Source organism: Microtus oregoni, unplaced genomic scaffold, assembly GCF_018167655.1.
Source record: "Microtus oregoni isolate MIOR12 unplaced genomic scaffold, Mior012 000056F_ref0000123, whole genome shotgun sequence".
In the NCBI taxonomy this organism is placed as follows: domain Eukaryota; kingdom Metazoa; phylum Chordata; class Mammalia; order Rodentia; family Cricetidae; genus Microtus; species Microtus oregoni.
The window spans coordinates 3,116,122-3,128,902 of NW_024543832.1; the positions used below are offsets into that span (position 1 = coordinate 3,116,122).

At 38.2% G+C, this 12,781-nt stretch overlaps 1 gene segment (V, D, J or C); it reads right to left on the reverse strand.

Moving 5' to 3' along the window:
• Nucleotides 1-353: 353 nt before the first annotated feature.
• LOC121438451 lies at nucleotides 354-808 on the reverse strand. The segment is given in 2 exon segments: nucleotides 354-679; nucleotides 763-808. Coding segments are annotated over 2 exon segments (372 nt in total).
• Nucleotides 809-12,781: the final 11,973 nt, after the last annotated feature.

Sequence of the window (12,781 nt, forward strand, 5' to 3'; positions counted from 1 at the left end):
GAATTGAAAAACACACATTCACGCTACTTAAGACTGGGAAAGGAGTTTTGGTTTGGTCAGATGATGTTTATGTGAACTTTACTGGTAAAATTCATATTATAAAATATTCAAAGCTACTCCAAAAAAGTTCAAGCCTCTTCTTATTCAGAGATAATTCTGTCACTATGCATTAACACAGTTTTCCCTTCTTTAGTATTTTATTACAGAGAACATGTAAATGGCAGTCAGGATCATTTTATTTATAGAGAAGGAGGCAGAAAAACGGACACTCAGATTGTTTCTGTGTAAATCTTCAGTTGTCTCTGCCATCTCAGTCCAAGGCATTTTCTGCTCCTCCAGGGTTTCTGACACACTCAGGATGTGGTTGAAACACTGTGTGTTGCACAGTAATAGATCGCAGAGTCTTCAGAAGTCAGGCTTCTGAGTTCCATGTAGGCTGTGTTAGAGGATGTGTCTGCAGTCAGTGTGGCCTTGCCCTGGAACTTCTGATTGTAGTTAGGATTACCAAATGCAGGAACAATATTTCCAATCCACTCCAGGCCTTGTCCAGGCCTCTGCTTCACCCAGTGAATATAGTAACCAGTGATATCGTCAGAGGCCCTGCAGGACAATTTCACTGAGGTTCCAGGCCTCACAAGCTCAGGCCCAGACTGCTGCAGCTGTACCTGGGAGTGGACACCTGTATAGAAAAGACAGTTTAGAAGTCATTGTCACCTCTGCCCCTGTTCCCTCTTCAGATTTGGAACTGGAATGCCCCTTTACCTGTAGTTAGTGACAGGAGGAAGAGAGTGATCCAGCTCCACTCCATGGTAAAGACCTGTGTGCTCAGTGACTGTGAAGAGGACACTGATCATAAGTTGTTCTGGGGTGTGGACATCTCTATATTTACCATGTAATTTGCATATTCATGAACAGTGAAGATCCTAGAACAGCTTTAGAAGAAAGTGGTAGAGACCTTGGATCAGGCAGCAGGATGCTAAAGTCCAGTTCTAATTTTGTTTGAGTAAATGAAACCCATACTATATCCCCAAGCCTTGTGCAGACCTGTGGATGTAACTTCAAGACATAAGCTCTCAGTTTACAAAGAGACTTCAGCCAGAGACAGTTGTTCCTCTTGTGACAAAAGATGTACAGTTAGTAGTTGTGTAAAGAATTTCAAAACTTGTAAATTGTGAGACCTACTAGTCTTTTTTCATATACATGAAGTTGGCAAGTGTCTTCCAGGAGATTGCATACTAAAACACTTACACAAATGATCAAAAGTGAAAATGTCTCAGAAATTTTTGCACACAAATGCTATTGCTGCACTGTCTACAGTAAATAAATTATAGAAACAAACTACATGTCTTTGAACGAATGAATGTATCAAGGAAACAGAATATATATACTATAAAACAATCTATTAATCAGTAATATATAAGGAACTTATATAATTTTGAGGAAAATGAATGCAATTGATAATGACATTATTATGTAATTTAAGACCCTCTCAGAAACAGATATTTTCTGAGTCCTATTTGTAGTCCTTAGATATTATACAGTTAAAAATAATTGTCAAGGCACGTATGTAAGGACATAGAACTGAAAATGCCCAATGGAATAAAAGTGGCAAATGAATATGGAGGGTCAAGAAAATGACAGGTTGACTTTATAGGGTAAATATGAACAGTGGACATTATACATCTATATGAAAATTCTAAACATATGGAATATTGCTGTTTTAGAATATTTTGTTCATCCCTTGCCATTTTCATTTATTAAAACAATGTATTTTGATCATATTCTCATCAACTATGTCTCTCTTATTCCCCTTACGATCTCCCAAAACAAAAAGTCTTTCTTCAAACATATTGATCTCTTTTGTTTATTAATAAACAACTCAGTAAGTCTAATAAATGCTGTCTGTATGGATACGGTGGGTGTTATCTTCTACCTCATAAGTAATGATCAAGTGGGCTAAATTCTACAAACAGTGATTCTAATTTCCTACGTATTCTTCCAATCCTAACATCTCCTCAGCTGGCAGTGATCCATGGGTAGTCGCTACCCCAAGTGAGTTGTAGTCTTTTAAGATATACTTTGTTTAGAAGAGGGAGGGGGCAGGGCACACATGTGCCAAGGAACTTAGAAGCCAACTTATGGAGTTCAGGTCTCTTCTTCTAAGAGGTGGCTTTCAGCATATAAAACTAAAATTGTCAGTTTGGCCAAGAGACACCTTTACCTGCTATGTCTTTCCACAGGCTTTCACTCTGTAATTTCAACTGATCTGATTTTCTGCAGGACTTAGGCTGATAACAACAGCTGGTAAGAGGTCATTTGTGCAAGAGGACATGTCAATCACTGTGTATAGAATTCTATGATTTCCAACCTCATTCTCTGAACCTTACATTCTTTATATTCTCTGTTTCATTATAATCCTTCATTTGGAGGAAGGAGGAGATGAAAACAGAGGATTCACTGTGGCTGAGTACTCAGTCATTCATTCTCTGCACTTTGAATAGTCATGAATGTTTACAATGATCATTATACACTGCGCACAGATGCTTCTGTAATCAAGACTAAAACCAGCACTAAACTATTATATATATTTATAGGCAGTTAGACAACATGACCATCAGCAACACAACTATGGTCTACTTGGGCTGTATCATTCCTAGTCAAGACTTTTTGAACACGTTTACCTGGGATGGTGTCTATCTTGTGGAGCAGTCACCAATCCCGTTAGAAAGCAGTTATTCAGCATGTAATAGTAATCATTAATTGGTACCTATTACCTGTAGGCTGATAGAGTAGACTGCAAGGCCTGGTACTGTGTGAGAGTATTGATGTCTTTCTCTCCCTGCAAGCTTCACAGCACCTATAACCAGCTGGGAAAATTTCCTGTTCAGTTCAAGATTGATTCTATGTGGCTAGCAACTAGAGTCCTTAGTTCACCCATGAAATTCAGATTAAAACAATACCAGTGATACATTATTGCCTCAATAAGAATTACTGGAAACAAAAAAAATAAAAATAAAAGACCCCAAATACAAGCATGCATGTGGGGAAAGGGTAATCTATAGTCACATGTTGATATAAGTGTAAACTTCTGTAGTGACTTTAGAAATCAGGTCATTGATAGCTAAAAATACCTTGTACAATAAAAGAACTTCTGGGGGTATCAACATCCCTGATTTCAATCTGTACTGTAGAAAAAAATAATAAAAATTTCATTGTATTGACATAAAAACAGACAGATTGATCATTAAATTGAACTGAAAACCCAGAAGTAAATCCACAAACCTATGGACACTAAATTTTTGAGAAAGAAGAAAAGGTATATAATGGAAAAAAGAAAGTATCTTTAACAAACTGTGGTCTAAATAGTTGTCAACATGTAGAAGAGTGCAAATAGGTCCATATCTATCACCCTGCACAAAACTCAAGGCAAAGTGGATAAAAGAACTCAACATAAAACCAGATACACTGACCTTGATAGAAGAGAAAGCGGGGAATAGCCTTGAACACATTGGCACAGGAGAAAATTTCCTGAACAGACCATGATGGCACAGGTAATAAGATCACCAATTAACAAATGGCACCTGATGAAACTAAAAAGCTTTTGTAAGGCTAAGGAAACTATCGAAAATAACTAAATGGCAGTTTACTGAGTGGTAAAGATCTTTACCAACCCCACATCAAAGAGAGGGTTAACAATCAAAATATATAAAGAACTCAATACTAGATATAAAAAGCAAATAATTTTGGGTTCTGGCTATGAAAAGCAATGATGCTATAAACATAGTTGGGCATATAACTTAAATGCCCCTCGACCAAAGAATGGACCAAAGAATATGCAATGAAGTATTACACAACAGAAAAAATAACATCTTAAATTTTCCAGGAAAGTAAATGGAGCTAGAAAACATCATTTTGAGTAAGTAACCCAGACCCAGAAAGACAATTATCACATATCCTCACTCATAAGTAGTTTTTAAACATAAAGCAAAGAAAATCAGCCCTCAAATCACAATTCCCAGAGAACCTAGGCAGCAATGAGGACCCTAAGAGTGACATACATAGATATAATCTACATTGGAAATAGTAAAAGAAAAGTACTCCTGAGTAAATTGGGAGCATGTTTATCTTGGGGGGGGAAGATTGAAGGCAAGAGGAGAGGCAGGGAGGAGAGCAGAAAAAATGTAGAGCTCAAAAAAATCAATAAAAAATTGAATATAAAAAGTAAGTTATAGATCTAAACAGAGAATCTTCCACAGAGGAATCTCAAATGATGGGGAAGCATTTAAGAAATGTTTAATATTGTTAGCCATCTTGAACAAGAAGGAGACACTGAGGCTGGCCCACAGAGGTTCACAATAAAAAATGACTCTGTGATCCCATATTACACCTGTCAGAATGACTAACATTAAAATCACAAGAAACACATCATACAGATGAGGATATACAGGAAAAGAACCTTTCTCCCACTGATGAGGGGAGTGCAAATTTGTGAAGCCTCTTTGGAAATCAATACGTCAGTTTCTCTGAAATGATAAACCTCTTCTTAAGATCTACCTATACCAACCTCATACAGATACCCAAAGGACACGCAATCCAAACAAAGGACACTTGCTCATCTATGTTTGTAGCAGCATTATACATAATAGCCAGAAACTGGAAACAAATGTGATGGCCCTCAAACAAAGAGTGGATAAAAAATTGTGATACCTTTACACAGTGGAGAAATACTCAGCTATTAAAATAACGACATCATGAAATTTGTGGACAAATGGATAGAACTAGAAAAAATCATCCTGAATGAGGTAACAAAGACATCAAAAGATAAACATGGTATGTACTCATTTGTTAGTGGATATTATCTGTAAAGGAGAACCATGCTACAATCCACAGGTAATCAGAGTAACAAGGAGAGTTCAAGGGGTAACATGAATCTCCCTGGGATGGGGAAAGAATAGACACCATGGTTGGAGGTGAGGCTTAAGTGGGACAGAAACAGAAGGGGTCAATAGTATGGAGGATGTAGAGAAGAGAGTATGGGGAGACACAGCTGAATCTGAGAAGCATCTCAGGGACAAGATAGACAGCTATCACAATAGAAATTCCCTGGAATTTATGAAGGTGACACTGACTGGGAATCCTAACAATGGGAAATAGAGAATCTGAACTAACAATTTCCCATAAGCATGTAAACTTTCAATGGAGGGACTGGGACAGCAATCCATCCACAAACATTCAGCCTAAAATTTTTCCTGGCAACAAGATATGCTAGGGTTTGGTGGCACAGAAATTGTGGGAGTGCTCAAGCAATGATGGTCCAGCTTGAGACCCATGCCATGCAAGGAAGCCCACCCTTGACACTGCTTGGAGGGCCAAAATTCAGAGGGTTAATAGTTCAGTGAGTTAAGATAAAAGGACATATGACTGTGAAAAAATATGATATGATTATTAACGCTATTCTGATATACTCATAGATTGGTGTCTAGTTCAGTTGTCATCAGAGAGGCTTCATAAAACAGTTAATGGAAACAGATGAAGAGACCCACAGTCAAACATTAGACAGACTCAGGGAATCCTGTAGAAGAAGGGGAGGAAGGATTGTAGATTTCAGAGGTGTCACAACCACTACAAAAAAAGCCAAAGAATCACTGTAACCTCATAAACGGCTCACAAAGTCTTAACTGAAAAACAGAGCCTGCATTGAGCTGACCTAGGCCCTCTGTTTATGTTACAGTTATGTAACTTGGTCTTCTTGTAGGAGTCTGAAAAGTGGGATGGCAGCTGTCTCTCACACTTTTATTGGCTTTTGGGACCCTTTCCCTCATATTGAGTAGCCTCACCAAATTGATACGCTATGTTTTATTGATATTCATGGGAAACTTGCCCTCCACTGAATAGAAATGGAGAACTGGATGGGGGAACTAGGGAAAATGCAGGTAGGGATTGGAGGGAGAGGAAGCAAGGAAAACAGCAGTTTGGTGGATTGCTAATGCCTATCAAGGGTGATAATAGAGAAATACTTGCCTGATTAAGCAGTATAGATTCACAGAGACCTCCTGTTCTCATAAATGAATTCATTCACAAAGTCCTGGACTCTGTGAGATTATGGAGAAATGACAGGAGCATCTTCTCCTAAGGTGGACAAATTGAGCACCACAATATGTAACAGGCTTGTGATTACAGGGAAAGTTATTGGGACTGGAGAAGACTATGTGAAATGCTTAAACTCTGAATTTACTTCTCAAAGCATATAAAAAAGCATTGTATTGATGAATCAGTATTATTAATATCCCAACAGCAATATTGGTCATGTCCTAGGAGTTAGACATTTAATTAATATGGGAACAAACATTTCTGTTCCAAAGTGTTGACCCAATTATGGAAGACACATGTGTTGACACTGACAAGAACAGGGGAGTATGTGGGTCAACTTTACAAATTTAAATCTGATTTTTGCATGCATGGTGGTTAGGAAATTTCCTTATACAATGAGAATTAATTTTAGTCCTATTGTTGTTTTCATCAACTTAACCACAAGTTTTGAGCAAGTCTTTAGGTTACCTTTCCTGTCCTCTCGTCCCAAGAGAGTCTCCTGTCATGCTCTGGACATGACACCGTGTCTTACACAGTAATAGATGACAGAGTATCTATATCAGGCTTCTGAGCTCCATGTAGGAAGTCTGAGGCATTGTTTATGCATCCACTAAATCTCTTTCCTCCATCTTATGTCCATGCTATGTTCCATTAATGCTTGGGATTCCATCCAATCCTTTTAAGCCCATGTTCATGGTTCTGCAATACCCAGTAGGGACGAGTAGGGACGATATGAGTAAAATTCCTTGCAGGACTCATTAAAATGCCTCCAGGATTCCTCAGTTCAGCCATAGGCTTCTGTAGCTGAATGTGGGAGTAGAAAATTTGGAAAGGATTCTAATTTCACTCCATGTTGTGTCTTCACGCCAAGCCCGGTTTTAGGAAAACACTTACCTGTAGCTGCTAACAACAGGTAGAGGATGATCTAACTGTAGGACATGCTGAGAACCTGTGTGCTCAATGGCAGTGAACAAGAGAATATTAATGTGGTACTGTGAGCTAGGTGCACATCACCGTATTTACAAACATAATATCTGAAATTTACACATGAATGATGAAGAGCTTTCTTTCTATAAAAGCAGGAATCTGACACAGAAAGGTAAAGGTTTTCTGAGTTAGTCAGTGGGATGGTGAGTTCCAAATACTAAACCTGTCTGGGGAAATGCATTCCCAGTTCCGTTATTGCACCATTGGAGACAGAGCTCTCCCATCCCACTAGAAGAATGTCATCATATCCATGTTTGTTAATGTGACCCACATGTCAATTGTTCCTGGGCCATCTGATTCTCCTCAGAGTCAACCATAACAATGATGCTCTGAAGATTCTTTGGCCATCCTCCCCCCATCAGACACTATTATAGAACACCGGAGACTGCTGATGTCCATTCATTACCAGGGGTTAGCAGAACTGTGGACACACCTGAGGTATCAGCTCTGTATTCTTGGGACAATTTCCCCAGATATATTTCTCATGATCCTGAGGCCCAATTATACTTAACCTTATAATAATAAGTGGTTCATGGCCTAGTTTCCTATCCAGTGGCAATAGGATTCCAACTTGTCTTATATATTACAACTTGACCTCATATATTGATTGTATTAAACAAAGAAGCTCTCATGTATTGTAGCACAGGGATCTCACATTTCAACTACTCCACAGTCTCTGAATGTAATGATGTTGGCAACAGAACCACAGAGAAAATCAGTCAGTGTACTTCTTTTTTTTTTTTTCAGCTTCTGCTATCTTTTATTTCTCAGGCATTGGTGGATGGATCTACAGTGCCACCTGCTGGTTTGGAGAATCAGCTAATATAAGTTTATATATGAGTTCACACACAGTGCCCAAACTGTGACTCTGACATCTATTTTCAGTGTCCTAATGTAATGCTGAGTAAAAGATTCAAGGACGAATGGTGAGCTGAGCATAACTGTTTTCCACATCTCCGTGAACCCCAGTCTTTTCTTTAGGTGTTATGAGATCTATCTGTAGCAGTCACCACTGATGATGACGTTGATACACAAGTCAACTGATGGAGGGGGACTACAAGCACTCCACCAGGCGAAAATACAGAAACACTATACAACAAGATGACCACCAGGTATCCAATGGCCTGTGAGAGTTGATGCTGTGTCAGTATAGGTTCACATTCTGTTAGGACTTGAAACTGTAGGATGGGTTCTGAGATCATGAAGGAAGTAAATATGGGATCAAGGAAAAATGTATCATCTCATAACCTACCTCTATAGAAAGTACATTGATTGGCTTAATGATTTTTGTGAAAAGTACTTTAATAATACCAACTTGCAGGAATTATAATTCTGTGGCTGTGCATTTTTATACATATCTTACATTCTAAGACACCGGACTTCTGCTTAGAACACAAAGGTAGACTTAACTATACACCAGAGGTTAAGTAACATTTAAGAACATGAAAATATTTTTGTTTAGCCAGACTTTATTTATTTAGCCCTTTTTGCCAAATTCATATTTTAGTTTATTGAAAGCTACCCTGACAAAGGGGCCAGTCTTTAATAATACAGAGGTATTTTTGTCACAATGCACAATCACAGCTTTCAGCTCTTATTATTTTATTAAATAATGTACTTGTCAATGAAAATGGTTATTGGTGAAGGGATTGTCACAGTATGATGTCCATGAGGACTTGTTCAATCAGCATCATATTATTTATGTTTGTAACATGAAAAATTTGAAAAACTATAGTCCTATGAGGATGAAGCAGAAAATGGACACTCAGAGGAGCAAGTCTCCAGTCTAATATTCTCTTTCATCTCTGTCCCAGAACTTTTTCCTGCTACTTCTGGGCTTCTGCCACTCTCAGGATGGGGCTACAACACTGTGTCTCACACAGTATTGACTGAAGAGTCTGCTGCTGCTGAGCTCTATGTAGGCTGTGCTAGAGGATGTGCCTGCTGTCAGTGTGGTCTGTCCCTGGAACTGCTGAGCATATTTAGTTTATTCATCTACAGGATCAATTCATCCAATCCACTCAAGGCCTTTTTCTGTCCTCTGCTTCACCCAGGTAATAAATTAGTCAGTGAAAGTATAGTCAGAACAGGACAACTCACTGGGGCTCCAGGTTTTCACATCTCAGGCCCAGACTGCTGCAGCTGGGTCAGGGAGTGGACACCTGTTGAGAAAAGGCATTTTAAGTATCATTGTCACTTCAGTCCCTGTTTCTTCTGAAGGTTTGGAACTGGAATGCCCCTTAATTATAGTTGCTGAGATGAGGAAGAGAACAATCCAGCTACATCCATTGGTGAGGACCTGTGTGCTCAGTGACTGTAGGAAGGACAATGATTATACGTTGTTGATTAAAGGAGTAAGTCAGAAACCAATCCCACACCAGTTTTGAATTATGATTAATAAAATGGTTGTTTATTTAGAGGGAAAAAATTACAGATGACTGTACTAGACAACAGCCTCTGCACAACCAGGAAAAGTGTCTGGTAGCCAGAAGCAGAGTCCAAAGCAAGAGAGGGAGCATTCAGCTACTGCTGCTTTTTTCAAGCCAGGGAGACCATGCCCAAGTGGCCTGGAATCTTAAAGGCTATTGGCTGAAGGAGGGGAAGGTGCTTCTGCAAAACCTCCCCCTTTGTTCAAGTAAGAGAGTTCTAAACCTGCTACAAAAATATATGCAATAAAAACAAATATCCTATTCTAACTAGCTTAAGTCTTGTACAATAAATAACTTGGCCAAGTCATGAGAGGAAAGTAACCATATTCATCTAGTCTTTAACCCCAAATAAAGACCCGAGATGGGAAATAATTTTACCTGAGTAATTAGGAAGTGATGTGCAATCAAACAGCTTCCAAAACGTGCAACAAATCATGGAAACAACTGGCTACCTGGGCAATCACCCAAAGTCACGTTTGCAACATCAAAGCAACCAAGTTTGGCTAAGGCCTAGAATAACTTACAGGTTATTTTTAAAGGCAAGAATTTTTTCAAAACTATCTTACCTGGTCTTGGCAAGTTATGCTTTATCCATTTCTGGATACTATGTATTTTGTCAGTAGTGAGGTATTGGTAGGTTCGTGCCCACAGCCAGTTTTGCCAAGACAATCTCCAAATGAAGTGTCATTGGTGCTCAACAATCTCTCAGGAATAGATGGATGTTGCTAGGAGTGATTGTTCTCACTACCACAGAACTCTAAGTTAGATTAAATGCCATTTTCTACAGCACTTTGAAGAGGTTGAAGATTATCTATTTATACAGAATATAACCTCTATGTATATAAAAAACTCGATTAGTCTAACTATAAATATGACAAACATAGATAAACTATTATTCTATAATTCTTAATACCTATCTAATTTAAAGACTAAGACAATAAAAAACTGCAATAAATGAGGACAAGGACCTCCAAATGTAAAAACTGTACAAGTATACACTGCAATATGGTAAATTTTATATATATATATATATATATATTTCAAAACCTAAACAATATCTAAGTATCTTAATCAGAGGTAGAAATGTGCACTGCAATATGGTGTGTGTATATGTGGGTGGGTGTGGGTGGGTGTTTGTGTATTACTACTCAATATTACTACTCAACACCAAGAAAATCAAATAAGTTCCATAAGTAATAATGTGTATAAATACATACACACACACACACACACACACACACACACACATACACACACAATACATATATACATTTGATTTTTTGGTGATCCATATTGGGTAGTAAATTTTCCATCTGTCAGTATTCAAATATGCAGTGTCCCTTGGATATTTTGAAGATGAGTGTTTTCCTGCAAAGACAAGAACAAAACCCTGCCCCCAACCTATATGGTCTTCTTACCACCTGTATGATTATCATCATTGTGGATGAGTTGTCATGTCTCCTTTCCAAGAGGTTTCTTCTCTTCAAACTGAAACATTATTAATTTTGATGGTACCCCGATTTTTCTTCTCCCGTGGAAACAAGAGCAAAACCCCTTCCCCAACATAGCAAAACTTCTGGCTTCCATTGCAAGGTCAGCACATCCTTGAAATAAACCAATTGATTTAGTTCTGCAGACTTTTCCATTATTCATTGTCTTTCTGCTGCTGTTGTTCCTTTCTCATTAGTATTAAGAAAATTCAAGATTAATAAGGCATTATGTAATCTATTTCTGGGGGCATTTTCCACCTCTTTCTGTTTATTTAACATCCTTTATGGTTCGATTTGATCTATGACTGTTTGACCTGTGGGATTGTATGGTATACCTGTAACATGATTAATATTATAATAAGCAAAAAAATTCATTTTCCTAGAGGCATAAGCTGGATCATTGTTTGTTTTTGTTTGTGCATATATACCCCTGATGGTTATAACCACTAATAAATGTGGTCCATTCTAAAACAGTATCTTCCCTCTGCATTAAAATTCTCTTAGGAGGAATTCTGGAAGGCAATATGATTATAATACAACTAAGATTTGGATTCAACCTATCTACATGTGCCTCCTGTAATTTTTCCTCAACCATTGTAGGTTCCTTTTCTGTGTCAGCTGTTAATTCTCTAGGACTATTCAAATCTTTATCACCATCTAAGGGATTTTTTTAATGAATTATTAGATCAGGTGTTATTCCAACAGCCACTTGTAGATTGGAAATGTCTCCTAACAATCTTGGAAAGTCATTAAGAGTCCATAACCAGTCTCTCCTAATTTATTACTTTTGAGTTCTAATTTTGTGTAAACCTATTTGGTAACCTTGGTAATTAACAGAATCTTTTCTTTGAATCTTTTCAGGAGAAGGTTGTAATCCCCATTTAGGCAAAACTATGTTTACTTCCTCAAACATTCTTTCTAGAGTATCTATGTTTGAATCAGATAGCAAAATATCATCCATGTTATGGTAAATTATAGACTTAGGGGATTGCTTACGTATTATTTCCAATGGCTGCCTCACTAGGTATTGACACAGGATTGGGCCATTGAGCATGGCCTGTGGGAGGATATTTTACTGGTAACTCCTAGTAGGCTGAGAATTATAATCAGTAGGCATTGTGAAGGCAATTTTTTCTCTATTCTTTTCTTGTAAAGGTATAGTGAAGAAGCAATCCTTTAAATCAATAACTCTAAGAGGCCATCCTTTTGGTAACAGAGAAGGCAGAGGAATTCCAGACTGTAGAGGGCCCATAGGTTGAATCACCTTGTTGACAGCCCTTAGATCTGTCACCATTCTCCATTTCCCAGAATTATTTATTTATTTATTTGTTAAAAATTTCCACATCCTTCCCTCCTCCCATTTACCTCCCACTCCCCCCATTCTCTCTTTCCCTCCAACTCCAGTCCTAAGAGCAGTCAGGGTTTCCTGTCCTGTGGGAAGTCCAAGGTCCTCCCCCATCCTTCCAGGTCTAGGAAGGTGAGCATCCAAACATACTAGGCTCCCACAAGGCCAGTCCCTACAGTAGAAATGAAACTCAGTGCCATTGTCCTTGGCTTCTCAGACAACCCTCATTGTCAGATTTCTTTTTTACAACAAACACAGGCGAATTCCAAGGGCTAGTTGACTCCTCAATATGTCAAACATCTAATTGCTCCTGTACCAATCATTCTAAAGCCTGCAATTTATCTTCAGCTAAAGGCCTTTGCTTAACACATACTAGCTTCTCAGTTAGCCATTTTAAAAGTAGGGCTCTTGGTATCTCTAAAAGTTTGTTAGTTGCTTTA